At 34.7% G+C, this 27,568-nt stretch overlaps 1 protein-coding gene across 2 annotated transcripts in view; it reads left to right on the top strand.

Moving 5' to 3' along the window:
* Hgf (hepatocyte growth factor) overlaps positions 1 to 27,188 on the top strand; it is a 64,839-nt gene extending 37,651 nt beyond the window's left edge. For both annotated transcript variants that reach the window (XM_027393482.2, XM_027393481.2), the window contains exons 10-19: positions 3,015 to 3,142; positions 6,882 to 6,984; positions 9,365 to 9,498; positions 13,369 to 13,407; positions 14,336 to 14,432; positions 16,077 to 16,151; positions 19,501 to 19,647; positions 20,146 to 20,252; positions 20,376 to 20,521; positions 23,481 to 27,188. In XM_027393482.2, coding sequence (XP_027249283.2) covers positions 3,015 to 3,142; positions 6,882 to 6,984; positions 9,365 to 9,498; positions 13,369 to 13,407; positions 14,336 to 14,432; positions 16,077 to 16,151; positions 19,501 to 19,647; positions 20,146 to 20,252; positions 20,376 to 20,521; positions 23,481 to 23,648 — 1,144 coding nt within the window. In that variant the 3' untranslated portion in view covers positions 23,649 to 27,188. The remainder of the gene's footprint in view (positions 1 to 3,014; positions 3,143 to 6,881; positions 6,985 to 9,364; positions 9,499 to 13,368; positions 13,408 to 14,335; positions 14,433 to 16,076; positions 16,152 to 19,500; positions 19,648 to 20,145; positions 20,253 to 20,375; positions 20,522 to 23,480) is intronic.
* Positions 27,189 to 27,568: the final 380 nt, after the last annotated feature.

The following is a 27,568-nucleotide window of genomic DNA, read 5'->3' as shown; positions in this document are numbered from 1 at the left end:
TCTTTTTGTGACTGGGTTACCTCACTCAGTATGGTTTATTCTAGTTCCATCCATTTGCCTGCGAATTTCAAGATTCCATTGTTTTTTTCCACTGAGTAGTACTCCATGACAAGGCATATTTTATAAAACTCATCTCTAGCTTCTTCCTCATTGCAATTTGGCTTGTAAAGATTTCTTTAAGAAATTAGTTTTTCATGATGGCTGTCTAGTTTTAGACTAGATGCTTTTCAAATTTTCTTGTTTACATAAAGGCAAGGATTGCATTTTCTTTCTTTTACAGTGTGGCACACTTTGATTTTCATCCATGCTTCAAACTGCTACATTTCCCGCCTTAAAATCTGTGATCAAAATTATTTTCAATAGTGTAAATATTTTTCCATTATTTCTGGATCTGTGCAAATAATGGGTGTCAAAAATGTAAATCAGCCCATAAACCTGGCATCAATTATTAATTGCATTGTGGACATGAATGTACACACATGGATATGAACCTATAGCTCCTTGTCCATCATTTGTCTTTTTGAATTGCCTAAGCCACACTGCCACGTGTTTTTAAATTGTCAATCTTGTTTGAAGGAACATGAAATAGTTGCCTTTGAAATTTAAAACATACATTCCATGCATAGAGGCTTTGCTGGAATAGCACCTATAAATGACATATAATTCCTGTATATAATAGACTTTTAATAAGATAACCTGACTAAGGAGGGTGGTAAGCCCTATACTCTAATGGCCCAATTGGAAAGGAGGTTTGTGCGTGTGTCATTGTACATGCTTATCCATGGGCTCATTTGTTAACACACTAGTTCTTGTTCTGATTTTGTCTTCATTGTTTTATAAGCACATAATTTATACTTATCATTGTGGTTTAAATGTTTGTTTGTCCTTCCCAGAAATCTATTCTCTACAACTTATCCAATATCTCATACCTCAGAGAGAATTAATGATTGGAACAGGAAAAACAACAAGAACAAGGAAAGATTAGTAGAAGGGACAAAGAAGTCCATGCTGGTGTCCATCCCACCATGTTACTCCTTAGTTATTGCCAACATTCAGATAAGGAGTTGTGTTAATAGACAGACAAGCTAACACAGAAGGGAAAGTCCCACAAGGCCACTTCCTCGATAGAGAAACTATAGCAAGTGGCCACTGAGAGGAATAATTAGCCTTACCCATGGATGACCCCCTTACCCCTGACTGGTTACCCAGTACAAAATGTTAATCCTTGAAACTATGCTCATAAAAACAAAAAAAAAATGGACCATGGAACTAATATTATCTTTGGTCATATACAACAATAATAATCAAAGAAAAAGGGGCCATCAATTTGAGAGTTGGGAGGTGATATGGAAGGGGTTCTGGAGGAAGGGAAGTGAAGTATTATAAGGGAAGAAGAGAAGTGATATAATTGTATTTTAATTTAAAATGCCAGAATAAGTAAGTACACAATATGAATTTAAAATAATACTAGCTAGTAAGCATATAAAAATACCTGGTTAACTTTCATCTATGAAGAGGACAGTTATAGATATCTGGTTTGTAAACTGCTTATTTGAAACTGAGTCATTGAGTTAAATTCTGCATTTTATTGGAATTTAAATTTTCCTTTCTGAATTAACTTATTTGACTAAAGTAACCCAGTATAAATTCCTCTCCAAAGTCTGGGCTATTATAACGCTACTTAAATGTGACACAATACTTTTCTCACGATATTGGTTTTCTATTTCCCCTTTCCAGTCTAGCAGAAACGGGAATTTTGGTTAGATGTCTTTGCTTTTATTAAATGGGGTTTGTCCCCATATAGACAATACTGTAATTGAGCAATGCTGTTTATCATAAATACACACTAATTATCTAGTAATCAGTTCACTTTAGGAACTGCAAATAACTCCTCAACTAAGTATATCAGAACCTAGAGACAATTTGGGCAAATCTCCATATTTGTTTGGGTCTGTTCTGGGCTAAGCTGGCAATTTTGGGATAGATTCTAAAACTAGGCCCATGAAGACTTTTGCAGTTTTAGATTCATTTAATTATCTTGCTTTGAATTAGAAGTGCAAAATAATTTAATTGAGCAATCATGTATCATAAATTTATCTGAATGCAATATAAAATATTGTAAACATATGTATGTATATGTATTTTATACAGGCCTAACAGTTTAAAATGTAATTTTATAATATTTTAAAGGAAATAAAAATTTTATTCATGTTTGGATATGAGTTGAACCCTTCCCATATTATAACTAATCATTGGTCCTTTTGACTCATTTTATTGAAAGGTTGTGTCAGTAACAAAAAGTCCCACAGAATCAACTAACCAGGCTCACAGGGGCTCATAGAGACTGAAGCAACTTTAAGACGCATCTTAGACTAGGGAACTGTATGCTTCTTATTAAAAAAAATGATGAACTATATACATAACTTACTCTGACAATTTACTCTACTGTTAGGCATGTGTATTATAACTGAATCTTAATTAATTGTTCAGCAACATTTATAAAGATAGTAAGTAACCTCCCTAAACTGAGAAAAACTTTGATTAGAAGAAATCTATGCACTAAACTATGTGTACCACGGAAATACATAAATCAGGGAAGAAAGAGACCTTTAATGGGCTATTTGGATAGTTTCAAATTCCATTTTAAATAAGAAGTGGCTGTTAGTAAGTTTTCTTCTACAAAGAGAATTATGAGCTTCCCCATTATTTATATATTTACTATGAATACTATATGTATATATATATGTATGTATGTATTATAGTGGGAGTCAAACTTTGATACTCAGTGAGGAGAAGTTAGTGTTGCTGTCTCTCTAGTCCCTCAGACAGCAGTCTGCCTGGAGACCTCTGAGGACAGTGTTTATTTTACAACCCTGGTGAGCATGTGTGTTGTCTACAGAGTTCTAAGTTATTATCACTGTTCTAATCCAAACCATGCGTACATCTGGGATACTAGAAATGTAGTGGTGATAACTTCACTAGGCGATTTACCTAAACATGCTTCCTCTCAATAGGGACCTTAGAGAAAATTATTGCCGCAATCCAGATGGGGCTGAATCACCATGGTGTTTTACCACTGATCCAAACATCCGAGTTGGCTACTGCTCGCAAATTCCCAAGTGTGACGTGTCAAGTGGACAAGGTAATAGCTGACATTTTGTAGTAGGGGTGTGATTAAATCCAAGGGAAATGCTTAGAAAGGGACACATTCTATTTCTTGTTGAACTGTTGTTGAGGCTTACAAGAAAGATCACGGAATAGGAATGGTGTAACTTATCCATCCATTCCTTCATTAATTCGTCCAGTATCCGTTTGCTCATTTATTTAGTTAGCTATTATTTAAGGAAGGCTGTGGTTCTGTTCCAGATAAAGAACCAGGACCAGAACACAAAGAACTGCTTTCTAGCAGGCAGGAAACGTAAAATGAAAACACTAGTGGGCTATTAAGGAAATTTGTGACTAGATGCCAGGGAGAAAATGAGCTGTGAGAGATATGATGATCTCTAGGTTTCCAAGATCAGGTGGATTTTCTCTGTCAGTTATGGGGGGGGTTAAGGAGAGTCGGGAGGACAGACAGCTACGCACCCCACCCCCGCATCCATACATGTAAAGAGCATTCTGGGAAACTGTAAATGCACATAGTTCAAGAGGAAAAAGTATTGCAAAAGTTTAATAGGAAATTAATCCTATCACTCTGGCTGTCACTAAATGAGCAAGAGGGACCAGTCAATGAAGTTATAAAGACAATAGGGTAAATTGCCTTGGCCGAACAGGAGCTCTCGGGACTGATGAAGGAAGCTCAGAAGTTATATGATCTGATTTGAGCTTCAGCTAGATCACACTGGATGCCTCATCGAAATACATTTCTCAGGGAGGGTTCCAGACAGAAGGGCCAATGAAGCAGTGCTCCAGCAGGCCCTGCAAAGCAAAGTGACTGGGACCTGTGTGTTAGTGAAGGTGACCTTTAAGGCGGGGCTTAGGGAAATGCCATTGACTTGGAAATGTAGGTCCCTTTAGATAGCCAATTCAGGGAGCAGTAGTAGACAGATTGAAGTTCACTGTGTGGAAATAATTGGCCAGTGGTGAATAATGTTGTTGCACTCTAGACACATACTGGTGTGCAATAAATTGAGAATTATACTCTTAATGATCATATTCTAGTTGATAGAAGCTTAAAAATCATGGCCATTGTCATGAAAAGTCCAAGCCTCCTTAAACTCCCCCTTTTTAGGCTCATTGCCTCTATATACTTCTGTCCTTTAACGTGTCCTCCAGGAACAGCTGTTTGTTTATAGACAGAGGCAGGGAGGGACTCCTTTCAGTCCATTTCACTATTTGCCAGACTTAAAGGTCAGCTGGAAATAAAGTTAAAACAATTAAGGGCAGTCTTCTGTGGCCCTGTCTCATTCACTAAGATGGTTGCAGAACCTGCAGTAGGAGAAATGGACACAGCTGTTTTGAGAGCTTCTGGTGTGTGCTGAGAGGTTTTCATACACAGAGGGCCACTCATATATTCTGACGTTGCTCTTATCCTTTTGGGTAATAGCAAGTATAAATTTTGTCTGTAGATTAGTAAGTTGGAAACAATTTCCAATTGGATAATAATAGAAAGTAAAAAATAAAATCATATAATTTCTTTAAAGTCTTATTAAAACAGTATTTGCTAGGTTATGAAGATATACAGCTTTATATATTTAGTCAACATCAGAAAATATAATATTCTGTACTAAAAGAATTGAGATGAAAGAAATCAAAAGAAAGAAAATAATCACTGTAAAGGCATAAAAATGCACCTCAGAAAAAAATATGGAATCAATGAATAAATTTGAAATATTTAAAAATTAACAAAATAGACAATAGTCAGCTATCCAACTCAGGAAAGAGAAAAACAAAACTAATAAAATAGCATTTGTCCAAGAGGAGAAGCAGCTACCAGAGCAAGTTATTAGGAAGTACCTATTACCTATCTTATGCATGAACCTTGAAAATACAGACACAATAACTAAATCATTTGAAACGTCTCTTCTTCATCCCCATGGAGAAAGAAGAGTGATGCCAAGGACCAGACTACTTCTCATCCGAGACAGTTTCCCACAATCCTGGGTATTCAGAAATACAGAATTGATATACAAGTTAAACATTTATAGTCAATAAATAATAAAGAAATTAATTTAAATACACATTTCTTAGGTATATTGCTACTTATTAAAGATTAGATAAAAATTGCATACTAATGAGATAGATAAGATTGTTTTTAGAAAACTCCAATCCTGACTGAATATTTGATACTCCAAAACACAGAATAATGCCAGTGTTGTTGGGTATTTTCATTTTACAATTTCCAATGTTGAGAATACTTTCACATAAATAACTAGCACAAAAAGACAGAAGTATGTTTAAGGCTATTTCAGAAAGCTTTCCTAATGCTTTTCTCATGCCAAGACAAAATTCATTAAACTACTTTCTGATATTCAAGTTAATAATTCAAAGCCCAACTTTAAAACATAAGCATTTAAATCCAAAGATTCTAATTTGTAATTTTGTACTGATTAATGATGACAGGAAAACATTCAACCTTTCTTATTCACAATAAAAGTACTGTGTTTTCATAAGAACAGAGACATTTGGTATTACAGTAAAAGCAATGACATCCATAGCATAGAGTTGGAGCAGATCAGAGTGGAAATGTTTCTAGCAGTGTTTGTTAGCATTACAGCATCATAGCAGGATGTGAATGAAAAATGTGCATGTAGCATGTCAGAAACAACGCTGTAGTGAAGTGTGAAGCAGCACAGGTGTGAGGCAGCGCAGGTGTGAAGCAGCGCAGGTGTGAGGAGCACAGGTGTGAAGCAGTGCAGGTGTGAGGCAGCACAGGTGTGAGGCAGCACAGGTGTGAGGCAGCGCAGGTGTGAGGCAGCACAGGTGCGATGCAGCGCAGGTGTGAACACTGGCAGGGAGGTCAATTGATAGTGGCTTATAATGGCTATTTAAACATTTTCACCATCAAAAGGAACATTTGAGCATCAGAAACGGAATGTGCAAGTCTCTATGTATACCATGAATCCTATAAATAATACCTAAGTGGAAGAGACAGATGGAGAGAAAGATTACCAGAAATAGAAAAAAAATAACCATTCTACATGCAACACAGTAAAACTGACTCATGGAACACCATCAAGATATGCCTCAGCCTTTGTGAAAATTTGTTTGGAAATAGGATGGTTACTCAGTTTCAAAGCCTGGCAGATTTAGGATGTGCTGTTATTGTTACATGCGAAGAGAAGTTTTTCTTTTCCATCACTTAACCAAGTGACCAGATGCTTCAGCAGTGATGCACCACGTTGACGTCATGTGCCCAGGCAGGGACACTCAGAAGAGGACAAACTATCACCTGTGCATTATTCCTGTTGAGCATCTCCAACTTGATCTCATAGCTGAGAAAATAATCAGGCTGATTGAAACTGAAGAACATTTGTACAACAGCTGTCGTGGGTGACTCAGGATGTCAGCATCACAAGAAACCAAAATCTAAACACAAGTAACTAACTGGAATAGAATTTTATTATGTTATTTTTGTACATTTTCTGCACAGTGAAACATTTCAAAAGAAAATCCTGGAACTACAAAAATCACTTTAAAACTTTTTATATCATTGGTGTCCCAAGGAGTCTCCTTTCTGATTTTTTTTTTATGTAAGAGCTGTTATTTTGGGGGGTGTTCAAATTAATATAAGCATTTACAATTGAAATCAAATGTGGGCTGAAAATAGAGATATTTTAGTCTGGTATGTTTCTCATCAATTTACACCTAATATTTCTCATTAATTTACATTAGCTTTTGTTTTCATTATTATGTTGTTGTTGTTGTCATTTTATGTCTAGATTGTTATCGTGGCAATGGGAAAAATTACATGGGCAACTTATCCAAAACAAGGTCTGGACTTACATGCTCGATGTGGGACAAGAATATGGAGGATTTACACCGGTATATAGATTTCTTTCTTCCTACTTCTAAAATGGGATGATAGTAGTAATTATATATTCAAATATACACACCGTTATTTCCTTCTATTTTTTAGTAGAGTTAGCCAATAGAAGTAATAAATTGATTCTGTCTATATAACTCAAACGATTGTTTTCTGTCTATAGTAAACAATAACATATAATTTAATCAGTACACACTTGTGCAACACTTAATATTAGATTTTAAATATAATACAGTGAGGAACCAAAAATGTAGAAATGTAGTTTCATGAATTTTCATGAAGGGATCTAGTAACATTGACAAAAGCATTACATAACTCAACAAGACAGTGTAGTTGCCAGTTCAAGGGTGATAGCATTACCAAAATTAAGATTAATAGTGGTTTGTGAAATAAAAATAAATAAATGATCTTTTATAAGCATATTTATATTAAAAACCCACTGGACTACTAAAATTAATTGAAGCAAATTTTCTCTAGTACCTGTAATGTATAAAACTTTGAAATCAGGACAGTAATGCACTTGTAACTTAAGAAGATATTTATATTTTGAAGAATTATAAATATTGATGTTGGCTACTTTCTTTTCTTTGTGGTTTTTTTGAGACGGGGTTTCTCTGTGTAGCTTTGGAGCCTATCCTGGCACTCACTTTGGAGACCAGGCTGGCCTCGAACTCACAGAGATCTGCCTGCCTCTGCCTCCTGAGTGCTGGGATTAACGGTGTGTGCCACCAATGCCTGGCTATGTTGACTATTTTCTTAAGGAAGATAGTATCCACATGTCACTATAAATAATATTAGCACTTGTAAAACTATAAATGAAGACTGACATATAGTTGTCACCTAAAACAGATCCCTCGTATGCCCCAGAATAAAAGAAAAGTTAGGATCTCCAGTTAAATGCCTGCCACACAGCTTCTTAGATCATATTTGTGATACTTTATCTTCATATTATTATATGGAAGATACTTCTACATGTGTATAAGGAATCGAGGTTTCTGGGAAGTTGAATCACTGTACTTCAGGTTGTATTTTAAGTGTGAAGTTTGTCTCTGCTAACTTAGGTACAACCATGATTGATATTTTTTAATTAATTGACTTCACAAATAATTAGTAATAGGATATATAATTTTTTAGACAGGGTGCCATTATATAATTCAAGGAGGCCTTTAACTCATGAGCATTTATGATGCAATTTTGGAATTTCTGAGAGTACAGATGTGCAACAATATATCTGTTGCTAATCATTCTTAATTTACTCACATTAGCTTTATTTTGGGGGGACCAATTAAAAGTCACTTCAAGACATTTTGGAGGAAATTAGTGAATTATTGAGGTGTATATTAACATTTTGGTTTAAGAATGAACGACTCAAGGATGATGTAGACAATGGTGATTGAAAACAGCCTTTGGTTCCAACATCACCTCTGCTATTCACAAGTCAAGTGACTTAAAATAAGTAGTTTTCTCTTAGATTCTTGGTGTCTCCAAGCATAATAAGTACAGCATTGTCTTAGAGCCTCCCTTGTAGGGTTCATTGAAGAGTGTATAAGTAACAACAAAATCAGGCATATGGGAATTATACAGTCTTCTGTTTTGATAAGTCTGGAAAGTGAACCTGCATGGAAAGATAGTCCAAGCTTCCACATGCAAGCTCTTTCCAGTTTTAATTTAAACCATGTTTAATTATATTCAAAAATAGTAGTAATTAATAACACAAAGCATTTATTTACAGTTTTTAGTGACAATCAGAAGTCACTGTGTAGAACTTGACTTAAGATTCCTGATGCATATACAAATACAGATGATAACAAAAGTTGGCATAATCTTATAGAATAATAAGTTTTTTTATTTTGAAGTAGAAGTTCATATACAAGTTGGAAAATTTTGTTACTTAGGTACCTGCCTGAAAAACTCTAATTTACTAGTATTAAACCAAGGAAAGTTTAGAATTTAATTGGAAATTTATTAATAACTTTCTCATTCATTGTGACAATTATGTTGCTGGTGATGATTTTTATGTATGAGAAAGATAAAAAGTATGTTGTAGTAGCCTATATTGTCTACATATTCTATATTGTAATCTTCAATATCTAACTGCTTTCCTTTTAGATAGTGCTTCTCAAAATGTATTTTTTTTTCATCATAAACATTAAGTAGAAGCAAGGTCACAAAATGTCTCCCAATTTTATATGTGCTAATTATGTAGCCCTATTTTCTATTCCCTAAACTTGTAAATTGAAAGTATTCCTCCAAGCTATGAGAGCAGTACCCTTTTGTTGAAGATGTAATGAAAGAGGTGTGTTGAGATCATATCTTCTTGTAACATATTCTTCTCTTGGATGGAAAAGACACTTCCTAATGTCTAGCTTGCTTTTATAGTCATATTTTCTGGGAGCCAGATGCAAGCAAATTGAATAAGAATTATTGCCGGAATCCTGATGATGACGCCCATGGACCTTGGTGCTACACGGGGAATCCTCTTATTCCTTGGGATTATTGCCCTATTTCCCGTTGTGAGTACATGTCATGTTCTTTTTTAGATAAATGTATCAAATCAAAAGCAACAATATTACATATGTGATTGTACTACAAACATTTCAGGGAGGCTGCTTCATGCATTGTAGGAAACTTAGTTCCTTTGATGTATTTACTGGTGGCCAGAAACAACATTTTCTCCACCAGCCCTGGAAATCAGGCCCCTCCCCTGCTATTCTCTTTCCTTACAACCCCTTCTCTTCCCTGACCTCTACCACTTCTTTCCTAGAATAGAAGCAATTGTGCTTATTTTACAAAATTCCTACCCTAAGACATTTTCTGTTTGGAAGAAACAAGCAGTAAATTGTCTTGGGGTTAGTATGTTTGGGGTTAGTGATTCATCCCAGCATCAGCATCACCTATTCATCCTCTGGCTACAGCAGAGCTCTTAGGAACTTTCTAATTCTGCAAGATAATTACTAAAGCACATGGAGATTGAACTCTACTTCTCTAAGTGAAAGATAACGTCTTAAAAAGTATTAATATGTAAGTGATAGGTATAAAGTATCATTTGACATGTCATATATTCCACATTTAATGAAATATGACAATAAATAGAACCGTGAGAATTCAGGAGAAAAAGACAAAATCGGTCGTTTGGAATAAATATAGTTAATAAATTAAATGAATTAAAACCAGCAAGGAAAAGGCTGAAATTTTTAAGAAACCATTTCTAAAATCAGATGCAGCAATTAAATTATTAAAATTGAAATATTTAATCTTTTTTGTAGTTCTGGGGATCAAACCCATGGTTTACATGTTTTCACTGTCACAATTCTAGGGACGGCCACCCCATCACTCCCTTTTTCTGAGCATTCATATTATTTCATTGCATCTTTACATGACATTTTATGGCTAAGAATAATAAAGGCTTATGTAGTATACAGCCATGGAAGGATAAAGAAAAATTACCTGCCTTTCAAAGTGGATCATAGCGATTTCCCTGTTAAGTCTAGCTTAACCTTGAATAAATGTATAGATCGGAGCAATGGAGGGTTTGTGGCTTGGTTTATAAGCTTAAGGTTGGCAGCACTCATGATTTTCAGGTTTTCAAAAACAGATAGATACTCAACAGACTTCTGCAAGCCAAAAATCAGCAAGATGCCGTTGTAAGATGCCAGTGTGTTGTCAGTGTTGACTTAAAAACTTTTACCAATAACTCACTTTTATTTCAATGTGTACTGAACATTATTTGCAATACATATTTTTACACAGTCATTTTTTCAACTTATATTTACAGCTAGGATTTATTTACATTTTCTCCTCGTTGAAAGGCTAATGCAATTTATCTTTAGGAGATGTGAATTCTTATTATTTATTTAACCTCAGAGACAATATTCATCATTTTTGCATTCACAAAACATGTGAAGATTTGAGTCTTTAAAATTACCAACTAGTATCTAGCATATATTGTGGCCTGAAGTTTATCAAATGGGCAATAACAAAGAAATGGCTATGTTTTGTATATGTATATGCACATTCGCATTTGATGTATTTTACAAAACCTATAGGTATTGATAGTGTAGTAGTTGATTTCAATTTATATTTTATAAGTAGAATACCAGTTGTACAGCTCTAAGTCAAGCTACTTATCCTACTTATGATACGTATTCTGTATTTTCAGAATTTTATAATGAAAGTAGCAATTTTACTGGACTGTTATGAATATAATATGTAAGAACAAAAGCTGTTTGTATGTATTCATTCTTTTGTAATGTTTATTGTGCTGCTATTATATACAAATGCTTATACAACATGTAGTAGTTCAAAGTTATCTATACATCTTTTCTTTACCTCAAGTGCTTTACATTATGGAGGAAACAAAAAAACTATAATCATGTTGTAAATTTAATATATATTCATATTAACATATAAAATAATGATGAGAATATGGATGTTTGGATGGAAACATAAGGTATATCCATAATCCTTTGAATTTTGGCCAGAATTTAACTATACAAAATGAGGTTTCTTCATGTTTTCCATAAGAGCCCATAAACTATAGTTCGAACTCTGTTCAAACACACACGCGCGCACACACACACACACACACACACACACACACACACACACACACTAAAAAGAAAAAAACACTTCCAATCTTATAAAAGTAAGACTTTTATAACTGATGAAATTGTAAAATGGTTTCCTTCATATTTTAGTTGAATCATGGGAACAAAAGTTAGTCTCCATAGGTCAGATTTGAGTTGTGGGGCAGGTGGAGAAAAGAAAGCCAAAGGGAGAGATACGTGGCAGTTTCTCAGTGTTTTTCTTACAGTACGCACCAAAAGAACTTACTATGTTCAAACAAACCCAGAAAACTAAAATTCCCAGAATCTGGTTTTATGTGACATTTCAGTTTATTCTTAAGTTTGAGAATGCTGAACTAGAGTAATTGAGCTCTTGATTATTGTTAAGCCATTAATTATGAAAACTTCAGACCTAAAATCCCTTTAAATCTTTCAAACTAAATAAAGATAAAACTATGAAGTTGTGTAACATATTTAATGTGGGATTAACTATAGAATGAATATCTTAATCTTTGTTGTGACAATGTAAAGGAACGGATATCAATTTTGCTCAAGCATTTTAAGTAATTTACTAGAGTAGACCAACCCATATCTTTCCTGTGTTAGTGGCTCTATGTGGGCCTCAGTGCTTGCTTCCTTTTGTTAAGGACTGAAAACTCAGGTCTCAGATGACTGCAAGGGAACACCCTCACATAAAGTAATGATGAAATTTATGTTTGCCTGTATCTTTATCCACCTATAATATCTCAACCTGGAACGCACGCATAAATAAAAACCCTTTAGCGAGCATTAATTCTCTCAAGTACTCTCATAAATAACAATCACATTTGCATTCCAAAGGTGTCTATGTGTCATTATTGTTTTGTTGCTAGATTATCCGAGCTCAGGGCATTTCCAGGGATTAACGGCCAGCTGGGTCTAAACCGTGCCTGGCTGAACTCTATGCCATCAATTCTGAAGAGTTAAGACATTAAACCCCAGGAAATGTCTTGTGTCTCATTCATTACTGTTCAAGTACTTCCAAAATCCTAGCATCCTTTAAGCCTTTCTTTATGCAGCAATTAAACCCCAGTAGAGAGTTCAAGGAAAAGGAATAAGTCATGAGAGTTCAGGTAGAGTTATGTGTAGTATCCAGTGTTTTTTCAAACTTTTTTTCAAACTTTTTTTCAAACATCTGGAAAAGCTAACTTTTGGCATATTCTATCAACAAAAATAATTATTTACCCCCATTTCTCCAGAGATGACATTAATTTCTATTTTCTAAATTCTTGCATAGGTTTACAAAGCATGTGCAGTTTCAATTATCTTCAATCAAGTATAAATAAAAGTAGCTTTTAGAAAAAAGAAAGCCAACAGTTTAAATTGCACTAAAAATTAAACAGTCCGTCTGCACAGCCTCTGCTCAAACAATAATGAACATGAATTCTAGTGTATAGAATGGCCTTGGTGTACAGTACCGAATATCTTACAGAGTGGGATAATCTTTAGCTCCTGTTTGTAATCCAGTCTGTCAAAGGCCCTGAAGTTACACATACCTGCAGTCTTCAGAGTCACAAAGAAGGCTTCTTCATATTATGTAGTGCCAAGAGGCAGATACTTGCAATGATAAATGGGAAAAGGGATAGAATTATTCAGAAAATATCTGTTAAATTAATAACTTATTTTGATATCAATAATGTTAGGAAATTATTCATTTTTAGTGAATGAAATACCAATAAATTATCATGAATAATTAGATTTCAATGCCATAGTTTGCTTTTATATAGATGAATATGTATACATGAAATATAATATGTATCATAATATTCGTTTCTGCAGGTGAAGGCGATACCACACCTACGATTGTCAATTTGGACCGTGAGTAATATTCAAAATATAAAATATAATTGACTATATGTCACAAATGATTTCATTATTATCTTCATAGAATAAAGATAGAAAAATGTTACAAGTAAATCTGTGGTTTGTATGAAAAGTATTTAGCACTGTAATAGCATCCCCTCTAAAGTCAATGTATTGTTTTCTATTTTATTTTAAAATTATTATGCATGTATGTGTGTCTGTAAGGGAGTAAGTGCACATTGATGCAGTAGCTCAAGGAGATCAGAATATGGTGTCACATGTCCTGGAGCTAGTAGGAAGCCACCTGAAGTAGGTGTTGGGTACTCCAAGAGCTGTACTAACTGAACCATTTCTCTGGCCTCTATTTGCCTTTATTTTAAAATTTGTATTTCCCTGGTTGTGATGTAAAATAGTAAAAAAAAAACCTGTATATGACTTTGAAAAGTATATTTACACACTTTTAATTTGGGGAACACCACATGTAAAGGATCACATTTATGTACATTACCGTCCAAGAGACATGAGATTACTAAAGGCAGAAATAGAGAGGCCAGGTTTTGGACAGTTCCATAGCTTCTGGACTCTGTTCACCCTTAAAGCTCTTCTCCAGCCCTGTGGTCTGCTAGGTAAGAGATGACAGCATCTGAGATAGTGACTTCAGGCTCAGAATAAGGGTCTGGTGAAGCACTTTTTGTTTATTTGTTTGTTTGTTTGTTTCACATACTTCTTAGACTGAAAGAAGTTATTCAAGTATTTTGTTGTTTATTTAAAAATGGGGATGGCAAGTACCATGGGCCTGACAATCAAATGTAGTTCTTCCTCCAAAATGTTGTTTCAATAAATCACATTAGTTACATCTGTCTAACTATCATAGAACTTGATGAAAGTAAAAGTCACTGCGTAATGCCTTGATAGCATGTTTTATGTGGTCTTGTTTTTTCAGATCCTGTAATATCCTGTGCCAAAACAAAACAACTGAGAGTTGTAAATGGCATTCCAACACGAACAAACGTAGGATGGATGGTTAGTTTGAAATACAGGTAATTATGATCACTAATCACAATATTATGAATATTTACAAAAGTATACTTTCAGTTTAAGATTGCAGGAAGACTGTGCTGTATACAAGACAGTAATCTGGAGATGAAGGACTGATTTGTGTCTTTCCAAACTGCATAATGGATTGTATAATATGTGCACATGATAATCTTTATAAGTTTTAATATTTTCCATTAATACTGATTCTATGTAGCACTGGTACTGATGAACTGGAAGAAAATGATACAAAAGACCTATTTATACCTTACTGTCACCATGATAGCTATGGTACATATATTAATTTTTAAATCTAGGATATTTTAAATTTATTTTCCAAGATGTTTACACAATCACAGAAATGATGTTTTTGTGTCCAACATCACTGAAATGAAAAATACAAATTTAAAGTGCTTTTATTATGAGGATCAATTTCCTATTATAATAATTGGGTGTTTTTGATTTTTGTAATCAGCTTGGATACAGAAGTTTTAATATGTCTATTTCTCAAAGGTCTTAAGAATTAACAATATGATCTGTATAAAGTCAATATGCAAGTTATATAATAGAAATGTTTAGAACTATGCCATAAAAATCAAATATCTGACTTATATTGTGTATATCCTATACATATTAGTCCACAGAGCATTTTCAGTCAAAGTTCTTAGCAACCACAGCTGTTTGGTTATTTTTCCAAAACACACACTGAAGGGAATAGAAGCTAAGGCTCAATATATATTGTTATCCTCCTGTGTGGTAAGGCATAAATAAGTGTCCCTTCATCTGAGAGTTTCAAGTGCTGCCCTCTGAAGCCCTGAGCAGCTGTTCTCCTTGGAAATGAGACTTGTGGAAAACTATAGTCTCTTTATTTTTCTGCCAAAAAAGAAATGGATATACAGATTTTGGAAATCATCATCTAAATTCAATAGTTCTTATTCTTCTGTAAAAATATTTTAAAATTTCTTAGATGATTTTTCTTGAAAAATTATTTTACTTTCATAATTGGAGAACTATATTAGCGATCTTACAATTGACAAATTTATCCAAACCCAGTTGTTTTTATCACATCAAAACTAAATAGTGAATCTGGAAGTATAGCTCAGTGTAGAACACTTTTAGTGTATGCAAGACATTTGGCATATCCAGGGCCCCACCAAAAAGCAAAACCCAAAACTACTAAACAATGGTCAAGGAAAGAGAATGGCGTAAAAGTAAAAAAATAAAACATTGCCTCCATCGAATAGTTTTTCAGAGTTGTTTAATGAAATCTCAAATTATCATTTTTATAATTAAATGCTCAACTTTAAATACCTCTACAATCTTATTCATTCAAATTATTCTATATTTGCACCATTATTGTAGATGGTCATACACATGAATGAATTCATTGGGAATATGTACTGGTGTATAGTGACTGTATTTTCTATTGTAAACTTGAAGCCCTAAAATTTGGTCACACTGTGAAAATAATCATGGATGCCACACTGCACAAACACCATCATCAGATGAAAGCACTGTTGTGTGTTGTTCTGAGTAGATTGTTTTCATTCTTCTGGACAGTTGACTTGCTTTTTCAGTAGTTTGCAGGCAAATTTTGTTTTTCTGTAATGATGTTACTTGGTTTTTTTTTTTTTTATCTCTTTTCACAGAAATAAACATATCTGCGGAGGGTCCTTGATAAAGGAAAGTTGGATTCTTACAGCTAGGCAATGTTTTCCTGCCAGGTAAGGTGGTTTTAAAATCAGCATTTGTTTGTCTCATTTCAATACATCTATTTTTATTTTGTTATTTAGCATTTTTTTTACAGAAATTCATCAGAACAAGTGAACCATTTTGTTATTTTAAATTAAATATAAGGTGAAGATGACAGGGAAGGCTTGTAGATTCAAAACACCTTTATTCAGACAAATACCAGCAAAGTGCAAGCCAGAGCGTGCCCACAGGTCACAAGCTAGGGTGGCCAGAGAGAAGGGGCTATCCAGTGTGCCCAGTCACTTAAGAATCGTTCCCATGTCATCTTTGACCTCCCCTGACCACACCTGTGAGGGCATGGCCATGCATACCTATAGGGGCTACTAGGAGACTGGGCTACAGTGTCTCCCTATAATAAGGTGTGTGTGTGTGTGTGTGTGTGTGTGTGTGTGTGTGTGTGTGTGTGTGTGTGTGTGTACTTGATGTGGCTTGCATGTTTACGTAAGAACTGACTTGTGGGAGTCAATCCTACCCTTCTACCACATGGGTCTCAGCGATCAAATTCAGGTTATCAGGCTTGGCCATAAGCATATTTACCTACTGAGTCATGTTGTCAGTCCTTCCTTTTCAAATTTGATTATAGAAGTTTAGCTTCACTGATATTTTCATATTTAGTGCTTCTTCAGTATTTAGTGTTTATTCAGCTAGCTTTTAATTCATGATTGGCCTAGGTCTCACTTAGAAAAAATATTTCTTTGAATTATGTAAATAAGCCTTATCCCAACTTCCCATGTGCACTCCGTGTTTCTGGAGGCAAACACTTCCGATGATCAGCAGGCTTCCTCAAATCTTTGTGTGTAGAGACAGCTTTAGGACCAACTTGGGAATAATTTCAAAGGCAATGACATCAGCAAGGATAAGGAGGCTGTGCTTAGAGCTTACTTCTTAATTCTTTTCATACCACAGGTTTTTGTGTGTGTGTGAAAAAAATGTTTTTTGGATATAATTCTTTTCTTTTTTTCAACTTTTTTTTATTTGAATTAGAAACAGGATTGATTTATATGACAATCCCAGTTCCCTTCTCCCTCCCATCCTCCCCTAACATCACCCCCAACTAAAACCCTATGTATCACATATCCTTTCTTCTCCTCTTGGATGATAGGCCTTCCATAGGGTGTCATCAGTGTCTATTGTATCCTTTGGGATAGGGCCTAGCACCCCCCCTCCCCCGTGTGTGTTGGCTCAGGGAGTATTCCTCTATATGGAATGGGCTCCCAAAGTCCACACCTATACTAGGGATAAGTACTGAAATTCTACAGGTGTCCCGTAATTTTTGAGGTTACCTCACAGAAACCCATGTTCCTGGGGTCTGGATCAGTCCCATGCTGGTTTTCCAGCTATCAGTCTGGGGAGCAAGAGTTCCCCGATGTTCAGTTCATCTCTTTCTGTGGGTTTCACCAGTCTGGTCTGGACCCCTGTGCTCTTCACTCATCCTTCTTTGCCTCTGGGTTCCAGTTCCGTTCGGTGATTAGTTGTGAGTGTCTGCTTCTACTTCCACCAGCTGCTGGATGAAGGCTATAGGATGGCATATAAGTTAGTCATCAATCTCATTATCAAGGTAGGGCAGTTAAGGTAGCCTCTCCTCTGTTGCTTAGATTGTTAGCTGGTGTCATTTTGGAGATCTCCAGACATTTCCCTGGTGCCTGATTTCTCTGTAAACCAAAATGTCTCCCTCTATTATGATATCTCCATTCTTGTTATCATCTATTCATCCCTGACTCAACCTTTCTGCTCCCTTATGTCCTCTGCATCCCCCCTCTTCTCCCCTTCTCATTCTCCTAGCTCCCTCCCCTCTTCCCGTGCTCCCACTTTGCTCAGCATATCTTGACCCTTTCCCCTTCTTCAGGGGACCTTGTATGGCTCTCTTAGGGTCCTCCTTGTTCATTACCTTCTTTGGCAGTGTGGATTGTAGACTGGTAATCCTTTACTCTATGTCTAAAATCCGCATATGAGTGTTACATACCATGTTTGTCTTTTTGTGATTGGGTTATCTCGCTCAGAATGGTTTCTTCTAGATCCATCCATTTTCCTGCAAATTTCAAGATTCCATTGTTTTTTTCCACTGAGTAGTACTCCATTTTGTAAATGTACCACAGTTTCTCTATCCATTCTTTGGCTGGGGGGCATCTAGTCTGCTTCCAATTTCTGGCTATTACAAATAGTGCTGCTATGAACATTGTTGAACAGATGTCCTTGTTGTATGAATGTGCTTCTTTTGGGTATATGCCTAGGAGTGGAATTGCTGGATCTTGTGGTAGACTGATTCCCATTTTCTTGAGGAGTCGCCATACTGATTTCCAAAGTGGCTGTACAAGTTGGCACTCCCACCAGCAGTGGAGAAGTGTTCCCCTTTCTCCACATCCTCTCCAACATGAACTGTCATTGGTGTTTTTGATTTTGGCCATTCTGACAGGAGTAAGATGGTATCTCAGAGTTGTTTTGATTTGCATTTCCCTGATGGCTAAGGATGTTGAACACTTTCTTATGTGTCTTTCAGCCATTTTAGATTCCTCTATTGAGAATTGTCTATTTAGTTCTGTAACCCACTTTTTAATTGGTGTTTTGGAGACTATCTTCTTGAGTTCTTTGTATATTTTGGAGATCAGCCCTCTATCAGATGTGGGGTTGGTGAATATCTTTTTTCAGTCTGTGGGCTGCCATTTTGTCTTGGTGACTGTCTCCTTTGCCTTACAGAAGCTTCTCAGTTTCAGGAGGTCCCATTTATTAATTGTTGACCTCAGTGTCTGTGCTACTGGTGTAATGTTCAGGAAGCAGTCTCCTGTACCAATTAATTCAAGGGTATTTCCCACTTCTCTTCTAATAGGTTCAGCATAGCTTGATTTATGTTGAGGTCTTTGATCCATTTTGACTTAAGTTTTGTGCAAGGCAATAGGCTTGGGTCTAACTGCAGTCTTCTATATTTCTGCAACCAGTTATGCCAGCACCATTTGTTGAAGATGTTCTCTTTGTTCCATCGTGTACAAAACCAAATATGTACACTGCTGAAAGTAAACAAAATTTCTGTGCAAATTATAATTCATGAAAAGAACATGGGGATTTTATAACAGGTGTCTTTCTTTGTAGAAATTATAATAAAACATTTTATAAACATAATAGCCTTAGAATTTCTGCAAGCTTTCTCTGCTTCAATACCTCTGTGGTGTTCAGAATCTCCCTAATAATTGTGTGGTTATGCATTATTCTTTGCTCAAACTTTAATGTAGGTGTTTATCTTTATAAGTTAAATAAATAAGTTTATATGTTAAATAAATAACAACCTATACATATACACTATAGTTTGGATTTTAATTTTCTACTTAGAAACAAAGACTTGAAAGATTATGAAGCTTGGCTTGGAATTCATGATGTCCATGGCAGAGGCGAGGAGAAACGCAAACAGGTTCTCAACATTTCCCAGCTGGTCTATGGACCGGAAGGCTCAGATCTGGTGTTGCTGAAGCTTGCTCGGTTGGTTTCTAGACACTATTTTGCATGTTAATGAAAACTTGATTTCCTGAAATATTGTTTTTCAGCTGAGTTTCTCTTGCATGTAGTTTTATTACATGTATTTATTATATATATTCCCATATATCATGGGTACATATTTATGTGTGCATGTGGATGTATATTAGAAAGTGACATCATATGACTTTCAAACAGCAATAAGTGAATTTGGTACAATATTCTTACAACCTGAAAATTAAAGCTTAAAAACAACTATTTGATTCCTTAGGAAAAAAAATCAAGGTAATTTTTGCACGGTGAGCATTTATTGAAGACTATTACTAGTAAATGTCTCCTTCCTCTGTAACTTATCCCAAGCTTTGTCCCATATTTTTTCCTGTTGTTGTAATAACTAAGATTCCCTTGATCTTAATATTGTACTTGGCATTGCATGTACATGACAAACTTGTTTCTGTAGAGTTGTATCCCACAGAGTACTCACACTGTACTTTGTCTTTTCAGGCCTGCGGTCCTGGATGACTTTGTCAGTACAATTGATTTACCGAATTATGGCTGCACAATACCTGAAAAGACCACTTGCAGTGTTTATGGCTGGGGCTACACTGGATGTAAGCTAATTTATAAGACACGTGGGAATAGAATAGTTATTTAACATATAAAACATTTCTATTTCTTGCTTTCCTTACTTTTACTCATTGCTCATTAACTGTATATTTTCTGTGTTGTCCTAGTGATCAACTCGGATGGTTTATTACGAGTAGCACATCTGTATATTATGGGAAATGAGAGATGCCGTCAGCATCATCAAGGGAAGGTGACTCTAAGTGAGTCTGAACTGTGTGCTGGGGCTGAAAAGATTGGATCAGGACCATGCGAGGTAAAGAAAAAAAGTCCTTTAATAGTCGTTTAATAGGCTATCTATGGAAGCTGATACAAGAAGATTGAGTTTTTGACAAGAGTCTGCCTTAAAAACCAAACTAAAACAAAAATGTCTTAAAAGCCAATGTCATATTTTCTTGGGTGTTTTCTGTTTATCTTTGTCAAATCCTAATATTTGTATGCCAACCTATTCCTAGAGAAGGGAAGTGCAGAAAAGACACCTTCTTAATTCTTGATCATTTCTTTTAATTGACTAGAGAGCCAGCCCATACTTCATTCACAAAACATGGTGAAGGCATTTGTCTCTAAAAAGAATACTATATGAACTGAAGAAGTCTCAAAGGAAGCACTGGTTAGAAGTATGAAAACTAGTCTTCTAGTGCTTTTATGAATTGGTTCATCTTCATGAGTCCCTGGGTGAACTCTACTGTTGATATTAGGGGATACATGCCTCATTTGAAGTTCTCAAGGGTGCTGCGGGAAGGGTGTTTACATTTCTAATGAAATTTTATATTTTTTTAACCAAAGGTCAATGTCAGTGACTTTAATAGTGTGGTTATTTTCATGTGTTAAGCAACTTTTCCTACAACTTGGCATGGTTCTCCTTCTTGTTTTACACAGACAGGCTGCTAAGTTATCATTTTAGATAGATTTTGAATATGAGAAGCATATTCTTCAAGCCTCAGTTGTGGCATGATGGAATACTTTGTGTAGAAAGTTGTGGGATGCTGGAATACTCTGTGTGGTGAATTGAATAATTGTGTGATATTGATATGATGTTGATATGTGAAAGAATGTATGTCCTAAGTGTAGAATATAAGCATGCTAAAATGTATGCCTGACATATACATATTTTTTATTCCTGATAAGTATGTGTTTATTGTGTTATGGAGTTTTTATATAAATTCAGAAAGGGTTAGTTTCTTTCTAGACAGTGAGCATTATTATGGTATAGTGGGAGGAATATTTAACAAGGAAAAAAGATAATGTTTAAGTCTAAGAGCTCAGGGGTTTGAAATCAGGTGGGGTTGTGGGATCCTGTATAGAGAAATGTAGGTGCTTCCCTTGTTTCATCACCCATCATGTGGTAACTTGCAAAGTTGCCTTCACCATCATTATCTACTGTACAGTCTTAGTTTCCTTACTTTACCCTTGAAATTTTTGTCCTTCTAACCTTTGTTTAAATTTCTGAACTCATGGCGAAGAGTTAGCTTTCCATCACTTTCATACCTTCCAAGGAGATGGCTGTCATTCCAAAGACTCACATGTTCTCATGTGACCTCCCCTCCTCCCTGCCCTCTCTCCTCTCACCCCTTCTTTCCTCCCAGCCTCTTTGCATCTTTCATTTGGTTATTTTATCCATCAAGAATATTTGAAGAGAATGACCCTAAATTTCTATATGGTAGAAGTGGCAGAGCATCTACACAAAAATCTCCCAAGAAAGTCATTTTGAAAAGTTCCTGTCATGAATCACTGGTATATTATTTAAACCTTAACTTTATTCCCTTATGGGGGCTGGTATATAAAAGGTGTCTTTAGAAAAAAGACTTCTTGTTTTGTTATATTTTTAGTCTTTAAATTAGAAACAAGCTTGTTTTACATGTCAATCCAAGTTCCCTCTCCATCCCTTCCTCCCCTGCTCCCCACCAATTCCCCCATTCCTTCCCCTTTCTGCTCCCCAGGGAGGGTGAGGCCTTCCATGGGGGATCTTCAAAGTCTGTCAGCATTTTGAGCAGGGACTAGGCCCTCCCCCATGTTTCTGTACTGTTTGACATTTTATATCAGGTCTACCTTAATTTCCCTATCAAAATATATCAATGTCTCACTCTTTCTGCCCATAATACAGAAATAACTTTTACAACATTTATTTAATTTTTTTTTAAATTGTATCGCTTTTAGAGGAAAATGAAGATAATCTCAAACATTCTTACTTATATAAGGATGTCTAAAGCTAGCCACTGTACTCTTTTTTATGTGCATGTATGAGTGCTTGAATGCTTATATGTACACCATATGCATGCTTGGTACTTTGGAAGCTAGAATAGGGTGTCAGGTTCCCAGTAGCTGGAGTTACAGGCAATTGTAAGTCACTGCCTCTGGGTTGTGGGAACCAAAAGTGGGTCCTCTGATAGAGTCCTATTAAGCAGAGAACAACCACTCCAGCTCTGTACTGTGTTCTTAAGAGGCTGCGTGGCACATGAAAATCGTACAGCACAGTGGTAGCAGTAATCTATACAAAGGTGTGTAGTATGAATACATGCATATTCATATAGTTTACATTTGTGCATTAATGTGTATATATTGTATACATGCACAAGTTAATCTGTGTTCACTTGTCACATTTTTGACCTGATGATATAATGAAATATTTAAGTTACAACTATATTAACTAATAGTATCAACTATGAATAGAGGGATATTTTATGCTTGGCAAAGTAATTTCCAAATTATATAGAATTATTATTTTGAATATAAGGATTTCCTGTTGGAATTGTTAAGACATCTTTTGGGGGGAAGGCAAAGAGTATTTTAGATAGAAGAGAAAGTTTAATGAAGCTTAATCATTAAATCACATGATTGCAAGTGGATTTTCTCTCTATTTTACAATTCTATACCTTTTCCAAATGTTAATATTGAACAAATGGTGATTATCAACAACAAATAAATAAAAAATTGACATTACTTGGTATGTGTGTGTGTGTGTGGGGTGAGATACTGAGAGATGGCTCAGTTTGTTAGGGCACCTGTGATTAAGTCAAAGGACATGAGTTCAAACCCTCAAATTGTCTTTTGATCTCCACGTGCATGAAGACACACACAATAATTAAAATGTAAAACAAAAAAGTGACACAATTGCAGTACTATATCCTTTAGCTGCAAGTCAACAGTGGATGCTTTTGAAGAAATATTACCTTTTTACTTACAAAGTAATTTTTTGTCTTGCCTTTTCTTCTTAGGGAGACTATGGTGGCCCACTCATTTGTGAACAACACAAAATGAGAATGGTTCTTGGTGTCATTGTTCCTGGCCGTGGATGTGCCATCCCAAATCGTCCTGGTATTTTTGTCCGAGTAGCATATTATGCAAAGTGGATACACAAAGTAATTTTGACATACAAGTTGTAATAGCCATAGAAGAAGCCAATGTTTTTGAAGCGTCCATCAATACATGAGGATTTCAGAGACTTCAAGATTAAAGTGTCACCTAAACCAATCCTAAAACAACTACTTGAGTGTTGTGAGTGTTCAGATACTCATTAATATATATGGGTGTTTTCTGATGTTTTTTTTTGTCAGTGTTATTTTGTAAATGTTGAAGTAAATTAAGGTACCTGTAAGTGCAGTAACATATCTCCTGAAGATACTTGAATGGATTTTAAAAAAATGCAAAAGTATAGTTGCTAGATGATAAAAGATTTAAAAGAAAAGGTTAATCATCCTACACTGCTTTCCAGGTTAATATCTTAATGATGAATAAATCATAAGTTAAACATTATTTTAACCCTACCAAAATCATTTATACCTTGTGTTTTTAACTTGTAACTCTGTATTAAATTATATTATGCTTCATATGGCACAGGTTATAATTCATTCATTTTTTCACAACATATAACTTGTAATATCAACACACAAATATCCTTTTACAAAAACACATGACTATAACACCTGGCTGAGTACACATACAGCAATATTACAATTCAAAACATGATGTAACTAGTGTAATCTCTAAATATTTTGGATGTATGTGTCTGTATTTATTCTAAAATTTAAAATATTTGAAAGGCCAGTGGGAATATTCAGGAAGGGTACAAGGTATAAATGATGACTCTGTGCATATCGTATATGATCTCCACTGGAAAGTGTTTAAAGTCAGGATAGGACCCATAGGATAAAATAATGACTAGCCTTGATGTTTATTTATATTTATTATCATAGTTTTTGTGTGCATTCTAAGTCCTAAAAAGCAGAAAGTAATATGTGTATTTGTATTATTTCTTTCCTCCAAATCTGGGCTACTTATTTATGTATTCAGTTTTCAAATGTGTCTTAATGAAGAACTTTAAAGGTGTCTCTGTCTTCAAACATGTATTTATATGGGTTAATATTTAAAGTTGCTGCTGTGATTGGCTCCTAGCTCACTCTTACTAAATTTAAAAAATAATTTATCATAAAAATATCCATGTTTGAAAAACTTTGTGGATATCCCTTCAATAAATTTTACTTTGAAATATTTTGGAGAAACAAATGAAAAGAAAATATTTTTCTCAATCTAAAAATTCTTAGCCTTTGAGAAATAGGAAAAAATATGAAGTGAAAATTTTTTTCAAAATTCTTTGTTTCAATTACTTTTAAAAGTATAATTGATTCTGAAAAAAATCAGATATGATATAAAGACAGCATCATATTATCTCATGTCTTTTAACAAAGCTCTTTGCTAATGACATGGAATATTCATTTACATTTTATGATATATGATAACATTAAAATTATACTTATTAATCTACTTGCCATGACTAGTTGAGAGTTGTATATCCAGAAACAGGATATTAGAAAGTGATCAGACAACTTCTAAGTTCTCAATCTTCATGTATCAATCAGGATTATTAAGAGTTACAACTTGAGTGTTGTGAATTCAGTGTTCACATTTTTGAGATTGAATTCTTTTAAATTATCTGCAGGCCAAAGATTTAATCATTGCCCTAATGCATCCTCATAACTTCAGGAAGTAAATCCAGAAGTTCTTGCACAAGCTGTGGCATATGTGTATGTGCGTGTATGTGCATGTATAAACACATACACATGCATATATGTTTGGGAATAACTTAGGTACTGTGTTCATAATCAGTGGATACGGAGAGATCCAGTGAATTGCCAGTCCATATCATTTTACAATCATTGTATTTTTCTTTCCCTTTTGTAACAACACATCCTTTTAACAAAACAGAAATATCAAAGATATATTATTAAAATATTAAAGTGCTTTTATAGCTTCTTACTGGATTGTCTAAATTTAACTGCTATGTGTAGTGTAAATTATATTGGTATAGCTGTTATGATAATTGCAATAGTTTACCATACTGACATATTACAGTACTTCTTTCAGTGTATTTTTTTGTAATTATCCATGAAAAGTGAAACAGAATTTACCTAGAATAATATGTAGTCGACTGTTCAGATACTTTGGAATCAGTGTTTCAAATTGTATTAAAAAGCAAACAAATGTCATTACATCACCAAACATAGCTTGTAAAGCAACTCTCCTCATGAGGTTTTGTTTGCAATTTGCAAATTGGATGGCATTGACAGTGAAGAAGAGCAGTAGTATCTTACTTGTTTGGAAAGGGTATAGTTAACTTGTAAACAACACTATGTATGGGATGTTTTTCTATGAATGAATTTCAAAGGAAGAGAGAGGAAAATTCAAGTTATCTAAAAATCTGCATTATATTGTGTCATGGACAAGAGGGCCATTTAAATTATGAGCTTTCAAGGTTGGTTTTGTTTTGACTGAGTAACAGTTCCACGCTGTTACAATTGTAGACATTTTCTTATGTCTGCAGGAATAGAAGTGTAGAACTAAAATGTTAGTCATATGCCTCTGCTGTGCAGAGGGGTGATAAATTTTTTGTATATTTCTTTAATGTTATTTTAAATGTAAAGTAACTTTTACCAATTTGCTGTGGGCAGGTCCTCAGTATACTGGTTTCTATCACGTTAGTCTCTACTAACAGGCTCTGGTTTGCTATCTAAGTGTTTCAATCTACAGGAATGGGAAACACTGGAAGGCAAGAAAAATAAAAATAATGGCATGTATTAACAAAGCTGTATTTCACTTATTACTGTGGATAATTTTTGCTAGTACCAAGGGTACTGTGCAGAGTGGATGTTCCAGCTACAACGTTCCTGAAAAAAGCACTGTCAAGAACTGGGAGTCACTGTCAGGCATTTTCTTTTCTTTTACATTGACATGTAAAACAAGCTTGTTTCTAACTTAAATTTAAAAAATGAAAAAAAAAGCAAACAAAAAAAAAGCTGGCTTTGTAACATAGAGGAAAGGAAATAGAAAGTATCAATACTATCTCATGCTAAGTAAAAGCAAACCTTAAATTGATTTACTGAAGTTCAAAAATAACTAATTCCATTAACTGTATGTATATAACCACTCATTTACATTTATAGCAAACTCATAAAATAAAAGGAATTTGGGTAAAGACAACATATTTGCCTTTTTATAATGAGTAATTTGCAATGAATCACTTTTCATAATCAAGTCAACAAAAGAATGTATGTTTCAAAATTCAACTGAAGTTTGTACCAAGAATTTATTAGAAAGAGCAAACAAACCAACCAAACAAATAAAAACATTGAACTATCCCAGGTCCTTAACTCTTGACAGTGCCGCTTTCACATAGGTTCATTTCTGTTTGCACAAAAGGCTTCTGTCTTTTGGGAGCTGAAAACTGAATCCTGTGGATATTGCAGCTTGTCTGCCTATGTAAATAGGACAATGATAAGCTGCCGATTGAGTGGGATAGCTGGATGCTTACGCTCAAAAGGAAACACTGTGGTATGGCTTGTATTATAAATTCTCTGTAGTTAATAAAATTGTTATTTTTATAACCATAATTATTATTCTTAATAATAATAAAATATTTTACCAAAATGTCTCCTTTCTCTTTTATAATTATCTACATAGATAATTATATAACTGTCCTGGAACTTTAAAGTGGCATGCAACAACAACATTGATTTAATTGACAGGAATGACATACATTTTATTGCAAGAAATATATAACTTCTTTATAGAGCTATGTAAAAATATCACATTTTCTTTCCAAGGTATTGTCTCCAAAAAATCATTATCTATAAACTTGAATACCTCCAAGTGTAAAATTGGATTATGTTCTCATTGTTTATATTTGCTAGGAAGCTGCTGTGCTATAATTTGCAACTATATACAAAATGTTATAAATGTCACTTACTTTCCCATACAACTGTATATTATAAAATTGTTTGTAAGTTTTAATTGATTTACGGCATCTTTA

Source organism: Cricetulus griseus (genome assembly GCF_003668045.3).
Source record: "Cricetulus griseus strain 17A/GY chromosome 1 unlocalized genomic scaffold, alternate assembly CriGri-PICRH-1.0 chr1_0, whole genome shotgun sequence".
NCBI classification, from domain to species: Eukaryota; Metazoa; Chordata; class Mammalia; order Rodentia; family Cricetidae; genus Cricetulus; species Cricetulus griseus.
Note: the sequence above shows the minus strand (reverse complement) of the source record. Positions and strands in the feature narration are given on the sequence as shown.